Below are 19,582 nucleotides of genomic sequence, written 5' to 3'. Positions count from 1 at the left end.
GTATTAAAGCATTATTTTCAAGAGTTTAAATGAACCAATTAAGACTGCAAATGACAGAAAATACCCCACAAAGCTACCTCAGAAAATGTGTACTTTTGGAAAATTCCCTTCCCCATAGGTGGTAGAATAAAGTGTCACCAGTAACACAAATAATCACACATTATCTTTTCTCTTAACAGAGACCAAAGCATCAGAGGAAAAAACTTAATCACTATCCCCTACTCAACCCCAATAAATGCAGGACCATATTCTTTTCGAATGTCTTGCCACTTGTGATATGAAAATGGTAAGAGAAGATGAACCAGAGTACCTCTGGGTGGCAAATCCATATCCCCTGACGTCAGTCCTATCAAGTTAGGCCTCTGTGCGTGCACTCTGTGTCTATACATAGGTCTGGAAGTGTTTGTTATGCTTGGGGCTTCAGGATTGTAGCCGTCGGTGTCATATGTATCTGGTAATACAAAAACTGTAATTAAAAAACAATTATAAAACGCCACTTGGTAATTTTTTTTTACATTGATAAAAAAGTACATTACACAACATATTCTGTTTTAATACACAGCTAACATGCTATATGTATTAAAAAGAAAATTTAGTTTTATAAAAGTGAAAATGTTATTAAATAGAAAATATAACTTAGTTTTTTAAAAAAATCATATTTGAGGACTTGCATTTAACATACATTCGCTATGTCTATTTATTCTATATGATTTTAGTGAGAAAAATAAACTTAACAGAGCTAGTCAGTCTCTAGACATTTTTAAATTCCTACCTAAAACTCTGCTCTAAAACTTCATTACATTATGAATACAAAGAGGGGCAAAACTGCACCTGCAGTAAAAAGAGAGGGTGGAGCAGGAGGAGGCTGGTGATGGATGCCAGTCGTGACTACGGTCGGAACAGAACTGGTTGCGGAATTTGGGGGAGCATCCATGCCAGATGGCTGCAAAGGAGGAAGTGGAGGCGGCGGTCCTGTCAAAACCAAAGAATAAGAAATATCATCTGAAAGCAAACAAATAAAATAAGTTACTGTATATCCAAACATGATATTCTCATTTATCAGCAAAATTATAATATCTACAAACTCCAAGGTCTTACAACTCCATTAGTTTTCTAGGCTAAAATAGCCTGTTAATGAATTTCAAAATGGGTCTGTCTTATAAGCTATATAGGACTGCTAGCAGTTGGGATTCATCAGGGACATGCATTAAGTCTGGGCCACTCCAAACCATGGTAAACCACAGGTCTGGCAAAGCCTGCAAAGCGGGAGTATGTTCAAATAAGGGTATCTTGCTCTTAAGTGTAATTACTAAGCATTTATAGGACTACTTTAGATATTTTTAACAAAAGCAACCATCAAACCATTAACTTTAAAAAAAAAAAAAAAGACTGAACAGACAGATATTAGGCACCAGTAAGCAAGTGTATTTAGTTACCTGTGACAGGTGGAAGGCTGGGTGGTAATGGGCCTGGTGGTGGCACTGGGGGTCTCAGATTCACAGGTGGGGGTGTAAGAATTGGTGGAGGTGGGGGGAGTCCAGGAGGAGGTGGTCCTTCAACAACTGGAGGCTGTGCTGGGAAAGGCAGCATGCCAGGAAGATTCACATCTTCCACAACTACAGGGTCACTTCCGTGATCAAAAGGGCACATATCTCCTCTCATACAGAAACCTTTTTCTATAAGGAAGAATAATTAGAAATATGGTAAGTGGTAGATACATTTTCTGTAAGTTAACAAAGGTAAGATATTCAAAAATAAAAAATAATTTAATATTGGGTCAGTATAACTAACCATAACACAAGACCTAATTTTCAGTAATATGAAATAATTATAAAGTAGATAGAGGCACGGCACCTGGGTGGCTTAGTCAGTTAAACTTCTGACTTGGGCTCAGGTCATGATCTGGCAGTTTGTGAGTTTGAGCCCCATGTTGGACTCTATGGTGACAGCTCAGAGCCTGCTTCTGATTCTGTGACTCCCTCCCTCTCTCTGCCCTTCCCCTGCCTGCTCTCTCTCTCAAAAATAAACAAACATCAAAAAAAATTTAAAAAGAAAATAAAGTAGATAATATGGCTAACAGACACACACACTAAAAAAATATATCACCTAATTGAGTCTACTTAGTTAGCAAGACATAATGTAAAACTTTCACAATATAAAACTTACATACGTTTTGTCATGAGAATATTTCATTTAAATCTCGCTTAAAACTTTAAGAATACTGCAACTACAACTTTAATACAAATTACAAACTTTTACAGTAAAACTTTAAAAGTCTTCATTAATAAAATTCTTATTAATATAGGTGAGAGTCACATTTCTAGGTTCTGCTTACATGCCAATGACCATTTACTTCTAAAAAAGTAAGTTTTGTCAGGAATGTTTCAGTAGCAGATTCTCAAATAACAGTAGATATTACTTTTGTTTGGTAAACTTCAAAAATGTACTAAGATTTATGTGTAAATAAGCAATCAATATCTTTAAACTGATATACAACAGCCAGTGGTGACTAATGAAGGTTTATTTAAATAATACTGAGGAATTCAGTAAGTGCCTAAGACTGATTTACCACCATTTCCAACAGGTTAACAGTCTTTGAATAACTGTAAAACATAGACTCACAGAATTCAGTCAACTGGAAATACTGACTCAGCACATCATGAAAAAGTAAAAAGACTCACCATCATAGTCTCTACACCGTTTCTTTGGCACTGGTGGTCTCACATATGAGTTATGGTCCACTTGGTCTTCGTGAAATTCAGACCAACTTTCGGTAGTGTTATTCCCATGATGAGTAGGAGCAATTACCGTAATAGTGCTGCTCAGAGTGGGTACAGGGTAGTGACCAGATGATATACTGGGTACCGAAGAGACTGGAGTGTAATTGTTTTCTAGTGGGTCTGTTCTATCCAGGTCGTATTTAGGTTTTACTAGATCCCTTTCTGCAACAAAATATAAATGACTTATAAAACAACACTCTATTAAAAGTAAGTCCCAGATCTACAAAATAGTGGTATTTTTGCTAAACAGAAAAAACGTTCAAAATTTACAAAATCCTCCTTTTCTTTTAAAAACTCCTAAATGAATATACAATGTTCCAAGGTAAGTAGTTTCTTTTCAATATGACCTAAAATATAAAATTACATATCATTTTGTTACACTTAATGAGCATTTCTTCTGTTTACAGAAAAAAGAGATTTTCTTCACTACAATCCTATGCATAACTTCAACCCACAAAACTATTATTTATTTTTTCTGTGATGAACATTTAATTGTCATCTACCTAAAGTTCCCAGCATGCGTTTTAAGTAAATACTATACACTATTAATACTATTAACAGCGAAAGCTATTTATTGAAGATAGAAATGGATAAGCAAAGAGGAAGGGGAAAAGTTCATATTAAACATGAGCAAAAAATTAACTGGGCTGTTTATTGTCCCAAGGAAAGAGAAAGGATTAAGGAGATTACCTAAAGCAATATGCAGAAAGGGATAGTACGCCTAGATCACAGAGGGGGAAAAAAACTAAGAAAAAAGTAACGGAAAAGTATAAAGCTTATATGCAGACTTTGTATAATAGAAATAAATATTATTTCCCTAGGAAGAGCTTTAAATAATTTAAAAAAAAAATCAAAGAAATATTATTTCCCAATGACTAAAAGTGACTGTATAATAAAGGCTGAAACAGTAGCAAAAATCTAAGCTTGAGTAAAGGTATTTTATTTGAAGGTGTTTCAGTTGTTTTATCTCCCACAGTAGCTTCCTTTCAATAATACACACTGGAAGAAAAATTATACATGTTGGAAATGACATGCTCTTACAAATATACACATCTTAAATGAGAATTTTAACTGTTTTCTTAATTTTAAGGTATAAACTGAATATATTTATACAATTTAATGAACTTTATCTATGTACACCTGTGAAACCAAACACTGTAACCAAAATAACATACGCACTAATACATACTTATCGCCCCTTAATAAGTCACCTGTCCTTTACTCCATGCCAGTTGACCACAGACTTGTTTCCTATTGCCACAGATTAATCTGCATTTTCTAAAATTTTATACACAAACATATTCTTTCTTGTCGAGCTTTTTTCACTGAGCAATATTATTCTGAGAGCCATCCTTGTGTCACACACTTTATCCAAAGTTCTGTTCTTTTCACTCACTGTACATATGCATCACAGTTTACCCATTCACATGATATCTGAGTTTTCTAGTTTTTGTCTATTACAAAGGAACGTACCATGATCACTCATGTACAGTCTTTGTGTAAAAATACACATTTGTTTCTCTTACATAAATACTCAGGAGTTGGGTTGGCTGGGTCATTCAGTATGTGTAGATTGAATCTTTAAGATAATATGAGAGTTTTTTCCAAAGAGTTCAGTTTATCCCCATCCTTACTAAGACTAGATAGTCAGCCTTTTTACTTTCAGTCATTCTGATAGGCATGCAGTGGTGATTCACTACGGTTACAGTTTACATGAAATAAAATTTTCTGAAGACATTTTCAGAAAAGCATTCACTTGGAAAACAAAATACAACAAAATGGAAAAAATGAAGACAACATTGACAAAAATTAAAACCATTTTTTAAAACCCTCAAGTACAGCTTTTCACAACAGACGAATGCTAATCAGAACATACATATATGTGAGTTATTTACCCCGGCTTCGTGTCCTGCTTCTGCTTCTAGTCCTACTTCTATCCCTGTCCCTGTCACGAAGTCTCTCTTTACTCCAACTCCGACTCCGACTCCTGCTGTAACTGCGACTTCGGCCTCGCCTTCGATTGTACCGGTCTCTGTAGGAGTCTCTTCGAGGAGGGTTTCGATCATAATCTCTTTTGCGAGAACGATCATCTTTCTTCCTCTCATCACGACTTCTAAGGAAATAAATGATCACTTTTAGGAAAACAATTTTTAAGTGGATACAGGAAAAAAAATCATTAAAGCAAAAGTAGTATTTAACTCTTACAACATTTTGATTCTTTATCCCATCACAAATATAGGAAACTCAAACTGAAAAACTGAACATGATCTGTTCAAGAACTCTAAAACTCACTGAAAGGAAAACTCTCAAATAACTCAGTCCTTAGTCTTATACACAAAGACATTTTTACATTTAGCATCTGTATTGTACATCATGTCGTACAGAACATATTGTCCTGTCATATTAACCTCATACTTACAGGCACGTATCTCTAAATGCTTTTGAAGTCTTAGCGGGGAAAAATAAATTATTCACACTACAGGGAAAACTTCATGCAAAAAAAGTTCTCACATTAAGATTTCACTGGAATTTGAAGTTGGAAATAAAATCAACAGCAATAATTAATGTATGCCAAGCACTTTTCTAAACCTCACTTCCAGGACCTACAAATCTGACACAAGTATTCTTGGTAAGAAAGGACTGAGGTGCACTGTCCTAGACGAGTGGAAGAATAGCTACTACTTGCCCCTATGCAAAAGATAATCAGTCTAAGCATTCATATAAAAGATATCCAACGTTTAAACACTGAACGTGGTTCAATAAATTGATCACCTATTTTCTCTGTATCGAGAACTTGACTGGGGAGGACTATGATTTAGCCTTCTGGAAAACTTCTTCTCTCGCTCTTCCTCCTTTGTGATCTGATATACAAAGAGAAATTTGCATAAGTTTAGCAAGTTATTCCTTGCCATATTACTATTTCAGTGATTTAACTGATATTAAAACACAGAAGGAAATTGTTTTCCTCTAAAAGCATTAAAAAAAATTTCTAAGTACAATCTTTTTATTTAACGATAGAAAAAAGGCTTGCTGAAGGTTAAATTCAAAAGAGACTCAAAAATGCTTATCTTAGATAATAACAGTTGTGAAAAAACACTTAGACAAGTGTCCTCATTTTAACATTATTAGTCTAAAGCCACTTTTATTTCTTCTTTCAAAATTCCAACATAAATGCATGTTCTGGTTTCATGAATTTGATCTGGCACCAAACACACTAGGAAATATAGGAGAACGCATGAGAACTAACCAAGTCAAGCAGCGCCTGGGAGGCTCAGCTGGTTAAGCACCTGCCTTCGGTTCAGGCCATGATCTCAATGTTTGTGAGTATGAGCCCCGCTACTAGCAGAGCCCGGCACCTACTTCGGATTCTGCATCTCCCTCTCTCTTGCTGTCAGTCCCCCACACTGTGTTCTGTCTTTCTCTCTCTCTCTCAAAGTAAATAAACATTCAAAAAATTTTTAAACAAATAACCAAGTCAGAAAAAGACACATATGAGAAAACAATAAATAAGGTGAAACGGCTCTTCCGGTTTCTCACAGCAGCTATATACTCCTCCTTCCTACAAGGGGCCTCTGTTCATATTACATTATTAGCAGAAAGCATCCCTGGAAAATATTCCCTTTATCAGTGCTACTCTTCTGAGGCCAGACTTTCCCATGCTGTACTGTCTACAACACAGGTTACATAGGACATTAACAGGTGTTACTAGAAAAAAAGGATTTAGAGGATAAACAAATAGAGGAAACACTGACCATGTGTCTTCTGCAAATATAACAGAGCTCAAGGTTTTCCATTTTTAGCAAGAATTCTAAGACATTCTGATGCAGGCAGTCTACAGGATAATATAACTGTGTCTCAGTTTATGCCAGTTGTTCCAATACCCCTCTGGGTAAGAGCCTCTCACTGGCAAGTGTCCTATGTTCGATGATAAACGGAGATCCTATCAATAGGCCAAACTTTGAGAAACACTGTTTAAAAGCCTTCTTTTATGTGAGTCTGTAGCTTTACTATGCATAAAAGTGTTAAAAGTAAGCCTAACAGACTCAGAGAGGCCTACTTATTATAAGGTAAGCTCTTGGCTGGTATTTATAAACTTTGTTTTCTGGAGGGTTCCCATCATTCCCTGACAATAATAGCTCACTATATGCCTGAATGTTTTGTGTAAACAACATGGTTTTAGGCTGAACACATGTTTTCCTCTGGGAATCTGGAATGCTGGGACACAGCAGACAGAAGGCACATTTGTGACCAGGCGTAAATAGAAACCCTGGGCACTGAGTCACTTAGAGCTTCCCTGGTTCACATGTGTTGAACTACTTGTCAAGATCTTCTGTGACTCCACTGGGAGAAGCCTATGGAAGCTTGTGCCTGTTCTCCCCCCCCCCCCCCCCCCCCGCCCAACTTTGCAACACTCACTTTTTCCCTGTGCTGATTTTGCTGTAAAACATAGTATGACTATACTGACTCCTATGACTGCTCCAAGGGAGGTTCCTGAGGAATCTTGACACAAATATAAAAAGTAAAATTCAGTTTAATTATTCCTCATATGTTTTTCAAAAATCTTTTTAATGTTTATTTTTAAGAGAGAGAGACAGACAGACCATGAGTGGGGGAGGGGCAGAGCGAGAGCGAGAGCGAGAGCGAGAGCGAGAGCGAGAGCGAGAGCGAGAGCGAGAGAGAGAGGGAGGGAGGGAGGGAGGGAGGAAGACAAGAATCTAAAGCAGGCTCCAGGCTCTGAGCTGTCAGCACAGATCCCAATGCAGGGCTCAAACCTGTTCATGAACCACAAGATCATGACCTGAGCCAAAGTCAGACATTTAACCGACTAAGCCACCCAAGGTGCCCCTATTCCTAATATGCTTTTAAAGAACATCTAAGGTTTACACAAATCCTTACCTCTTCTTTTTTTATATCTTTTTCTTGGTGCTGAAAAAATTCTACCTTTAAGCTTCCTGATGATGGCTGCTCTGGAGGAGGTAGATAACTCTTTGTATTCACAGCATCAAAAAGTTTTTCCACAAATATTTGTGTCTCTAAAAATAAAACCAAAAAACCAGATAAAAGAGATTTGCTAAGATATCAATTCTCCCCCTCTACACATCAGAGTTCAATATGATGAAATATACACTGACTTTCACAAATCTAGAATACTAAGACCAAGAGCTTTCCAACCAGTGTGCCACGGCACAAATCCTGTGGTAAAACTAATCCATTCAATTTCAGGGTAGTAGGACAGGATGGCTAGAACTTCTAGGCCAGTTGCTTCAAGCCATGACTAGCGTCCATATGCCCCGTGCTCTGTGTGCCAAACATAAATATTATCATTATCTAGATGGTGGCAAAGTGAAAACAGTTAGAAGCACTATCTAGACAACATTCAAAGCAGTTTCTTAAGCAGAGCTATTTTTTAAATACACAAGCATTCAGTCATTTACCTAATCTTTTAAGGAAAATTATCAGCATGCTTGAAGAAAGAGAATAAAGATCTTAATGAAAAAAAAAGCTTCCATATACAGCCAGCATCAGTAATGATATGGTTTGTGACAATTAGAGCCTGTTCTTTTACTGAGTTTCTCTAATATTGTGGAAAATCTTGCTTTAAATGATTTATTAAAATAAACTATATTTTTAAACCAAAGATTTTACCTTTTTGAAGAAATACATCCAGTTGATCAATACATAATGCCTTTAACTCTTTTTCACTTTTGTCTTTCTTCACCAAAGCGAGAACGTATTTTGCTAGGGCTGATGGATCTGCATCACAGCTGAAGGAAAAAAACAATGTTGAAGGAACTTTAGCCATAAACAGCTGCACATTCTAGAAATTCCACTTGTAAAACTGACTTAAGTCAGTATGACAGTTAAGTGAGTTAACACATGTAAAAAGCACCTAGCCCATCAGGCGATAAAAAAACAGATATTCTCTCTTACAGTAATATATTTTACATGATATATGTAGCCATTACTCAGTATCCTTCCACATATATACTAACATATGTATTAAAAACTCAGTAGGTTTTACTATTATTAAAAAGAGAAGTTATAACAAAGTAAAAACAGTATCGAAACATCAAAAACGAATATTAGTGTGGCACCAATAAAAATGCAAAAAGGCTTCCCCTCTCTCCCAAGAACTAAATTAGCTAGGAAAACCCAGAGAGGGCACTAAAGTAAACCCTGAAAACACTCTATGTAGCATATTACTTTAGCAACAGAAAAATCTAGAAGTGTATAACTTTAAATTTTATAAAGGGCAGTAAAATATTAAATTAGATAAAAAACAAGACAGTTATTTTATAAGTCTGGAGTAATGAAGACTTTCGGAGTATGGCAAGTTATCATAACAAGAGTAACTTAATTATACAAAAAAAAAAGGTAAAAACCAGAATGAAAAGAATCAAAGGACAAATTAAAAAAGCTCAAATTGTTTAATCCATTGCAAAAGGTGAATTCTACTAACATGTAAAGTTTCTATCAATTAGTAAGACCGAAACCATAAAAGAAAGAAGGCAAAGAATACAAACAGATGCTAAACAAGAAAAAAAAAAAGTCTAAATATGAGTAAAAATACACCGTCATCCAGAAGAGAAACTCAAACTTTAGTTATACTGAAATACTATTTTTTGGTTATAAAGTTGGCAAAATCTAAAAATATGAAAACATATTCTGGAGAGAAGACTGTAAGCATACAAGCAGTTTTCCAACACTGCGGCTGCCGCGAGGAGAGTGGCAGCCCCTCAGGTGCGGCCGCTGACAATCACGGCAAGTCTGCTTCTCTGCAGCTACTTTACAGACATACTTACGTATGCAAAATGACACGTGCAAGTCATTCGCTGTCACACTGACTGCAAATAAAAATGCAAATGTCCATTTACAGAAGACTGGAAAAAGAAATTACAGGATACTAAATCTACACAAGGGAATGGGATACACCAAAAAGATGCAAAAAAGAATGAAAAAGTTTCCCTAAAACAGAGAAACTTTCCCTACCAACTTGTTAAGTTTAAAGAGGTAGAGAAAACTGGGTATCATGTTATCATTTGTGTGGGGAAAAGAGAAGAAATTATATATTTGGATTGACTTATGTTTGAATAGTAAATATGTGGAAGTATAAACAAATAACTATGGTTACTGGTTTTTGTTTTCTGAGTTGAGGGAGGAGGTAGTGGAGACTAAGGGAGGAACAGAGTGGTGCCTGAGCCATGCCCACCCTAACAAAAACCCAGGTAACTATTTTTCAACTAAGCTAAGATTATTACCTATTCAATTAATAATCATTTTACAAGTTAGGGTGAATAACAGTAAAATACTAGCAATAGCCAAGCACTAATATCTACTAACCTAGTTTGTGCTATGAACTGTAGATACTGTACTTAGCTCTATTCTATAACAGTTCTACAAAAGTATAGCAATAACCTATGTCACTGAATCAAAAAGTACATCTTAAAAAATGACAGTGAACAGCTTGGTTTTACAATAGAAACACCTATGGAAAAATCGGAATGCAAGTCAATCAACAGGAGGCCTAATTCAACCATCTATGTTTTGCTTCCTTATTTCATAAAGGCTGAACAGGTTAAGTCTAATACAGTGTCAGAATTGACAATGACTCTATTAAGAATATAATATAGCATTTACCATAGGCTGTAAGAGTTCTGGTCTATACTGCTGTGATAATTAAGTACGTCTTCAAATTCTTCATTCTTCCCTTCAAAAGGTACAGCCTGATTCCCCCACCCTCTGAGAGTGGGCTCAGTTTAGGTACTTAACTAAACAGAACAGCAGAAGTGACAGTATCTACCTTCTAAGACTAGGATATACAAGGTATTGTGGCATCCTTCTTGCTCTCTTTCTGGATTCACTTCTAGAGAAATCAGCTGCTATGTTCCAAAGACACTCAACCAGCCTTATGGAGAGCACCATGTGGCAATGAAATGAGAGCTCCAGTCAACAGCCAGAGGAATGAGTCTCTTGCCAATAACCACATGTGAGTGAGCCTGGAAGCTGACCCTACAATCTCAGTTGAACCTTCAGAAGACTACAGAACTGATCTACAGCTTCCCTGCAATCTCCTGATTCCAAGGAAGAAATACTCGGCTAACCTGCTCCTAATTTACTGACACAGAAATGATAAATGTCATGAGGTGATAAATGTCTGCTGTGCTACTAAACTAAGCTTCAGGGCAATCTGCTAGTAATCATAAGTCAACTTTCCTCATAGATCTATTTCCATTTATTTACAAAGACTTGAAATGGACTATTACCTAAACAAGAATTTTTTAAAAGTTTCAACAGTACATGATTTTTTAAAGACTTTTCCTTTGAAATTTACTTCAATATACTTACTTAAACCAACACTTTAAAAAAAGTAGACAAAGTGATTTATAGCAGTTTTTTCATGTTTTATCATAATAAACATAGAATTATTTATCTCCATGATAAAATAAGCACAAAGAAATGGGACGAGTATAATCTCATGATGTACCTATGGATATACTTAGATCCAGCAATCTGGGATTCTGCACGAGAGACCCTAAAACAATACCTATTCATGTCAGGTAACCTGAATAAGTGCTGTCAACTAAACACCTACTTAACCAGATATCAAGCTAAACAAACATCAGTTTGTTGGGAATCACTGTGATACATAATATTACCACTGTGTTATACTGTGTTATTACAACTGCTGTTAATAAAAAAATTCAGACTCTCTACACTGAGTCTAAATGCTATAATTTAATTCAACACTGGCTTGATTGTTGTGGTGAATTTTCAACTTAATAATGACCTTTCTAATGACTTAACTGTGATTTTATATTTCTCTTAACTAAACACCAAATCTATCTCATTACCACTGATTATTTTTCTAGGACACTTTAGTCAATTAAAATTTTAGCAACTAAAAATATAGAAAAAACCTTTGTGATTTCTGTATTATGGTTTATAGGCTATAATTTTATAAAACAGAACAGAATCATTTCTGAACAATCATTACTCAACATCTTCTATAGGAAGCAACTGAATTGAATCAAAAACCAATAAAGATCACAACCACCACAGCAAATCAACTCCCATACACAAAATTCTAAATGTTTGAAAGAGTCTGAAAGGGCAAATTACTTTTACAAATCTATTAAATTATAAATTATGGCAGAAGCAAGGTTTATAATGTCACATTTAACAGCAAAATGGGTAAATTTATTCTTGAGAGGCAATTTTTCTTAAATCCTGTAAGAAATCATTCATATTTAAATATTTTTAAAATTAAAAAGTATGTAATTATAAATTACACTAGTAAAAAAAAAATCTGAACTACTAAAGTTTAGTAATATGCCACAAGAAGAAAATCAAGAAGGGCAAAATGTGTTCTCTTTTCTGTCTTAATTAAATGTGCCCATGCTACTTCACCAGAACACCTTGCAATAACCTGCTACGCAAAATTAATGCAGTAAAAATGTTTAAATTGCCTAATCAAAAGAAAATCATATTAAGATAGTAAGGGGTTATTTTTTAAAAAGTCTCCACGGCAAACAAGACTGTCCATGTGGCAGTCTACTGCACCAGTTGCCACTGTTGATGACAGGTTTGCAGTCTGAATGGATCTATCTTTTCAGAGCTAGACTTTACCCTGTGCTATGTTACTAGCATTCCAGCAACAATGAAGAAAAGGGAGACTGAAATCTCCTTTCAGAACAGAAACACAAGGCAAAGAAAAGATTTTGGAAATGTTTAAGTACAAGAAACAGTTAATGACAGACTTCATCCCCATCTTAGAAAACAGGCCAAACTCCTCAATTCTATGTTCCATAAGTACTTCTCAACCCAGCAAGTACATAACCTGGCAGTAAAACATCAAACTAACCACGGAGTGCCCCAACTCCAATTACCCTTGTGTCTGTGTGTGTTGGGGGTTGAAGAGGTTGGGTGGGTAAAGCACAAAGAAAACATAAACTACAAAATAAAGCAGGCATTGAGATACAATTTGCCAGTAGCACTTTTGAAAGGTGGAATGGAAGAGGAGCAACTAGGTATTTTATTATTAAGTCAAACGAGATAAAGTGTGAAATGGCTGGGGAAAAACTTAAATCATAAAGATGCAATAAAATAAAAAACCAAGTACTAAAGAGGACAGTACAGCTCTCCTATGCAGTAAAGAGAGCCACAGCTTTCATTTCTAGGTACCACCTTCTACAAATACATAAGCAAACTCAAAAGGATTCTTGGGAAATGACCAGAATGGTAAATGGGTATCATTATCAAATAGCTTACTAGGGATTCTCAGTCTGGAAAATTGAAATGTCAGAGAGAACCTGGTGGGTTTTCAAATAATTGAAGGCCTATCACAAGATTGATTACTCTTATTCAATACATCCTCCATGGGATATAATTAGAACCAGTAAGTGGAAGCAACAGATTTTAGCTTAAAATAGAGATGAACTTTTTTAATAACCAGAGGCATCCCAAAGGCAAAATAAACTGCTTAGAAGAAAGGGAGTTTTCTATCATTAGAATGGTTTTGAGCATAAGCTGAACAGCCCCTGCCAGATAAGCACTGGAACGGATAGTAAATCCCTCACAAAACTGTAAGAGTTTAATCCTTAGGTTTTTGCTCATGGAATATTGGGCAGATATACGAAATACAAGATAATACAGTATTGTTTTCAATTATGGACTTATAAATGTTAGTAATAAGAAAATTAAGTTACCTGGCATTACAGATAAAACATACACTATTATATAAGAGATTTTTATCAAAAACATATGAAAATCCAGAAATAGAACTCTTACATATGTAGCCTCTGGGCCTAACACAGCAACAAAGACAAAACATGAAACAGAGAAAGAGAATATATTCAAATCTATCTCATTAGATCAACAGCTCACTTCTATCAAGGATCCTTTCATTTTCATCTTCATAACATATTGAGAACAACATGGTTTACTGATTATCTTCCTTCCAAATATCACATTCATCTTCCAAAAATATTTAAGCACCTACCATGTGAGGCACTATTCTAGGTCCTGAGGACACAACTTTGAAAAACTGAAGTTCCTGTTCTCATAGAAGTTACAGAGTGTATGGGGAGGAGACACAATACATACACAGACATACACAACATACTGTCATGTAGACAAGTGTCTAAGGAAAAATATGTAAAGAACTGGGATAAAATATAGACTAAAAGGAATGAAGGGAAGGAGGAGGAAGAAACAGAAGAGAGAAGAGAAATAAATGAATACATATTAGATAAGATGATCAGGGAAGGACCCTGAGGAAGTAACATTAAACAGGGATCTGAATCTAAACAGGGATCAAAATGGAGTACAAACAAGCTTTGGGCTATTTGGAAAAAGGCAGCCGAGGCCCATATTTGTATGAGGTAACAGCTACAGCAAAAACCTTTAAAGAAGCCAGGGAACCCAAGAGAAAAGGCCTAGAGTAGATGTTTATTTGACGCTTGAGGCACAGGAGCCAAGTGGAATGGAGCAAAGAGATCATTCATGAACAACTGGATGTCTAATCTCTCACTTCTCTAGAGATTAAAAATTAACTGCTTCAGTAAGCTTTGACAAATTAAAAGTCCTGATCACTATGAAGTCACTTAAACCAAAGATTTTAAAGACACAAAGGTAAAATTTTAACAGTCTTTGACTTTGTGTTAAGGATATAGTAATAATGAAAAGCACTAGCATGGGTAACCATCTAAGGTTATTCTCTTCCAAAGGTATCTGGAAGGCGGGGGGGGGTGGAATATATACACTAAATAAATTGGAGAAGCCAAAGCAATAGAGAAAGTCAAATGTTAAAATAAAATCTCCCAGGGGCACCTGGGTGGCTCAATTGGTTGAGCGTCCAGACTCTTGGCTTTGGCTCAGGTGGTGATCTGACGGTTCGTGGGATGGAGTCCCGTGTCAGGCTCTGAACGTGGAGCATGGAGCCTGCGTGAGGGTCTCTCTCTCTGTCCCACCCCTGCAGGTACAGGCCCACTCTCTCTCTTTCAAAATAAACATTAAAAATAATAATAAAGTATCCCAGAGGAACAGACTTTTATTAAATAATACTTTAAATAACATAAATCAAATTCCCCCTAGATATGATTATTGTAATTAATCCTTATAAATCCTATGAAAAAAACTTTTCATATTAGTTTTTACTTTTTAATTTACGAGTTTCAAAACAGTAATGACACACTAAAATAAAAAAAACTACCCTTCTAGTACATCCTTTCAAAAAGAAGTTTGTTTTGTTTTGCTCAAGTTTCTTGAGCAAGGCTTAAGAAATTCATAGGAAGATAACTGATAACTGAACCCAAGCTTCCATTTTCGTAATCTTGAGAAGGTGTAGCTGGAGGTGGCAGTGGAAATTAAAAATTAAATTTAAATATGTTAACTCAGTAACTTTAGAACACGGATATACACCCACATCTGTTCCTACCAAATTTTCACTTTATATTCAAGAAAAATATCTAATTTGCATCAAAGTCATAGTTCTATTATTCTGTACCTAGGATTATCATTTAAAATCCAAATCCCATTGCAACAAATATAATACATACACTGAAAACCTCATTGCCATAATTTATTATACAACTTCATTCAATTCAAATAAGGCAGCAAAAATACATTATTTGTATGAGGTAACAGCTACAGCAAAAACCTTTAAAGAAAAAACCTTTAAAGAAAGATTATTCTTTATGAATTATCACACCACTTCATTCTAAAATATAAAATCACAATCGCAAAATAAGCATATCTAAACATGATCGATCCATGAGCATAATACAAATCGCTCATCACTGCAAACACATATCACAATATATATAATTACAACACTGAAAACTATTAAGTCAGCCCCTTCATTTCCTATATTGCCCCCCAAGAAATAGCAGCAAGACCTTAACAACAGTAGTTTTCAAACATTTTGGTCTCAGGATTACTTAATACGTTAAAAATTATAGACAACTCCAAAGAGTTTTTATTTAAAAGGAAGACATCTATCTGGGGCACCTGGGTGGCTCAGCTGGTTGAGCATCTAACTCTTAATTTCATATCTTATGGTTTGTGAGTTCAAGCCCCACATCAGGCTCTGTGCCGACAGTGGAGAGCCTGCTTGGGCTCTCTATCCCTCCCTCTCTACCCCTCCTTCCCTGCTTGTGTGCACATGCTCACATGTGCTCTCACTCTCTCTCTCAAAATAAATTAAAAACTTAAAAAATAAAATAAAAGGGTTAAATGGTATAATTTAAAATAGCAAATCAAAAAATAAGTATAACAAATACATGATTATATGAATGTAAATCAAAAACTAAAATGACAAATCTACAATTTGAAATAAATAGCCCTATGGGGGTATAATCAAAAGGAGGAATTTAATAAATGGGAAGTATAATAGTAAAGCTAACTTTATGCATAGCTGGAGCCAGGAGTTCAAATGATGTCACCAGGACCCTCTTTCTATTCTGTTAACTCAGTAACTTTAGAACACGAATATACACCTACATCTGTTCCTACCAAATTTTCACATTATATTCAAGAAAAATATCTAATTTGCATCAATTCACTTCATTTTAAGGGAGGTCCTTTCCAGGTGGCAAAAGAGATGACCCTAAGCAGTTCTAGGCTTACACATTCTGATAGCTAGTGAATCCAGAGAAAGGAAGCTGCCTTCCTCTACCCCAGGTCCTTGAAAATGACTCATCTTCTCCAGTTTGGGTCCTATCCCTACATAAGGCAGGGACAGGCAGAGTTCCGTGACTAATAGCCTGCCCTGAAACTAAATACCCTGTTTTTGTCTTTTTATCAAAAGATAACCTGACTTCCACAACAACATAAAAATGTAGTGAGAAGACTGATGATGATGTTTTACAATTTTTGGAAACACCATTAAATGTATGGCTTTTAAGAAAACAGACCAATTCTAATATCTACTTTTATATTCAATCTGCTGGGATATGCCATTCTGATTGTAACACGTAAAGAAATCTGACCTCAAACAGATATATAGTTGGAAAAGTGAAGACTTCACAGACTCTATGAAAGGTCTCAGGAAAGCCCAGGAATCCTCTCATTACAGTTGAGAATGACTGTTTTAAAATTCATTTAGAGGGGCATGTTGGGTGGCTTGGTCAGCTGAGCATCTGACTCTTGATTTCAGCTCAGGTCATGGTCTCACAGTCTTGGAACTGGGCCCCGAGTTAAGTACGGCTCTGTGCTGGGCCTGGAGCCTGCCTGGGATTCTCTACTCCCCGTCTCTCTGCTCCTTCCCCTGCTCAGGTTATTGCACATGCACTCTCTCCCTCTCTCTCAAAATAAATAAATAAACTTTAAAATTCATTTAGAAAGTATCTGTTAAGTATCAAATTCAAAGACAAAGTCAATCATCAACTTCTCAAAGACCCACTAACTCAAATTGTAAAACGTTATGTTGTTAAAGAAATATTACTCAGTGATCAAAAAGAATGAAGTCTTACCACTTGCAACAACATAGATGGAACTAGAATGTATTATGCTAAGTGAAATAAGTCAGAAAAAGACAAATATCATACTTCACTCATATGTAGAATTTAAGAAACAAACCAGATGAACATAGGTGAAGGGTAGCAAAAAGAAGATAAAAACAGAGAGGGAGACGAACCATAGGAGACTCTTAAATACAGAAAACTGAGGGGTGCTAGTGGAGCGTTGGGTGGGGGTATGGGCTAAATTGGCAATGGACATTATGGAGGGTACATTATGAGCACTGTGTATTATAGCTAAGCACATGTAAGTGATGAATCACTAAATTCTATTCTGAAATCATTATTACACTATGTGTTAACTGACTTGGTCTTTTAAAAAAGGAAAAAAAAAAAAACCCTCTATAATGTTCAATGCAAAGAGCATTAGCCCAAATGGCAAACTCAGCACAAACAGGTATGGTCACAGCATCTTTAAACAGAACTCTTACTTAAAAGTGGGACTGGCGCTGAGATGCTGGTACAGCAGCCCACAACAAAACTCCACATTTTAGTACATGTTTTACATTCCAATTCATGGAAGAGCTGAGTTATCTGGAAAAGGACTCTGGCCTGCAAAGGCCTCCCCTTCAGTTACTCATTCACATTCTACCTACTTATAACCCAATTCCGAGGTATTTCATTCCTTCACTTACTAAGAAAAATGAAGCTAGAAAATATTTTCTCTCATGACCAAGAAGAGGCAGAATCATCCAAAAGGAATAGCAGTTAGACTGGAAGTCTGAAAAGCCTAGTTAACTTAAAAAAATTCAGTATGTAAATCTGAAAATTAAAAATTTTTCTCCCTATTTTTAAACAGCCATAGAACCCCCCCCTTTCTGAATACTCATGAGCCTATTTTAACCCCTTGGAAGGGATAAACAATAACAAAATTAAACCAAGTAGAAACATTTTATAAATTTCTCCTATATTGCCAGACCTTGAGATCTACACACGTTTCTATTACTATTAAATTGTTACTCTTGTTATGCTTATCTGTTTCCCCTACTGGGATTCTAGGTAACTAAGTCTACCTTTTACCCAGACCCAACCACAATGTGTTAACAAATATCTACTAATTATCACATATGTAAGGGTATCCTAAATCGAGAGCATTATCAACAAAAACTCATACAAAAAACAGCTCTCAGTTTAGGTCAAGACCAATTACAACATGTATAAAGGTGTACTAACAAGTTCAAAGATCTGTCACAGATATAAAAAAAAAAGTCAATAAAACATTTTCTAGCACACTGACAAATCCCCCCCTAGTGCCTTTTCCTCCTACACTTTCACCGCTGGTATGGTCCTCACATACATTCAGTACACACATTCCAAGAATGTTACCATTCCTCTTTGTACCTCCTACCAAAGTCCAAATTCAGGCATTTCACAACTCACTCTTAAAACTGTTAAGAAAAAACTGCTAACTAATATCTGTCTCCAAAATGCTACAATCTAACCAAATCTCTACACATCACAGAATCATTCTTTTAAAAAAAGATCTAATTAAGTTACTCCCCAGCTTTATCTTCCCCAGTACTCCATAACCTAGTTCCCCAAATATCCAAACATTTCAGCATGCCAGTAAAATATGTTCTTACTCTGAAACCAACAAAGGCTAGCTAGATTCAAAAGACTCTCCCTAACCAAAATGAGTAGTCATAATTTCTCACAGAATAGTTTTTCCAATTTTAGCTATTTTATGTCACCAAAATGTCAAAACTTGAACTCAATCCAATTTGAGAAGGTGCATGAAAAACTTCATAGACTGATCACTTCAAGTTAATGAACAGTTTTCAAAACAGGATCTCTTTCACTTCCTCCTATTATAAAGAATTAAACTTTATAAAAAGTAAAATATGAATTGGAGATATCATTTTAAAAGATAATACATTCATGATGTGGCTTCATCTTAGCTTGGGCAAACCATGCAGTATTTAATACATAGTAGCAGAATATTTCCTATTGAAGCTTGAAAAGATGTGAGTTCTTTGTGTGCAATCTTTCATTTATGCATGTGAGAGGGTTTTCTTTGTCTAATATTTTTACATTGTAGTACTTGTTTTGCTTATTGGGGGTGTTTGCTTATTTAATACATTCTGTCAAGGACAGAAATTACATGCTGTTTTTTTTTTCCCATAGGAAGTGTGTCTTGGGTTTTTCCCTTACTATTTTCTTTACTTTTTTTTTTCCTCTCTTCTTTTTTTGGTTGTGGGGGTGGTTATGTTTAAATGAAGTTGCTTTTACAACACCAAAGACTTAATCATCCATTTCCTATATAAAAGGTAGCTACTTTTTTGCATG

The 19,582-nt window shown here is 35.6% G+C and overlaps 1 protein-coding gene across 14 annotated transcripts in view; it reads right to left on the bottom strand.

Moving 5' to 3' along the window:
* The window catches only part of RBM26 (RNA binding motif protein 26), an 85,030-nt gene that overhangs the window by 45,912 nt on the left and 19,536 nt on the right, over positions 1–19,582 (bottom strand). For 6 of the 14 annotated variants that reach the window (XM_029936554.1, XM_029936555.1, XM_029936549.1 and 3 more), the window contains exons 2-9: positions 8,427–8,545; positions 7,677–7,813; positions 5,553–5,641; positions 4,676–4,893; positions 2,682–2,942; positions 1,437–1,676; positions 832–1,002; positions 311–466 (exon numbers count right to left, since the gene is read on the bottom strand). In XM_029936554.1, the coding sequence (XP_029792414.1) occupies positions 311–466; positions 832–1,002; positions 1,437–1,676; positions 2,682–2,942; positions 4,676–4,893; positions 5,553–5,641; positions 7,677–7,813; positions 8,427–8,545 (1,391 nt within the window). The remainder of the gene's footprint in view (positions 1–310; positions 467–831; positions 1,003–1,436; positions 1,677–2,681; positions 2,943–4,675; positions 4,894–5,552; positions 5,642–7,676; positions 7,814–8,426; positions 8,546–19,582) is intronic. The other 8 variants (XM_029936552.1, XM_029936556.1, XM_029936558.1 and 5 more) reach the window with 3 other exon arrangements.

Source organism: Suricata suricatta, chromosome 4, assembly GCF_006229205.1.
Source record: "Suricata suricatta isolate VVHF042 chromosome 4, meerkat_22Aug2017_6uvM2_HiC, whole genome shotgun sequence".
Classification (NCBI taxonomy): Eukaryota; Metazoa; Chordata; class Mammalia; order Carnivora; family Herpestidae; genus Suricata; species Suricata suricatta.
The sequence above is the reverse complement of the archived record's forward strand: the minus strand, read 5'-3'. Positions and strand labels throughout refer to the sequence as shown.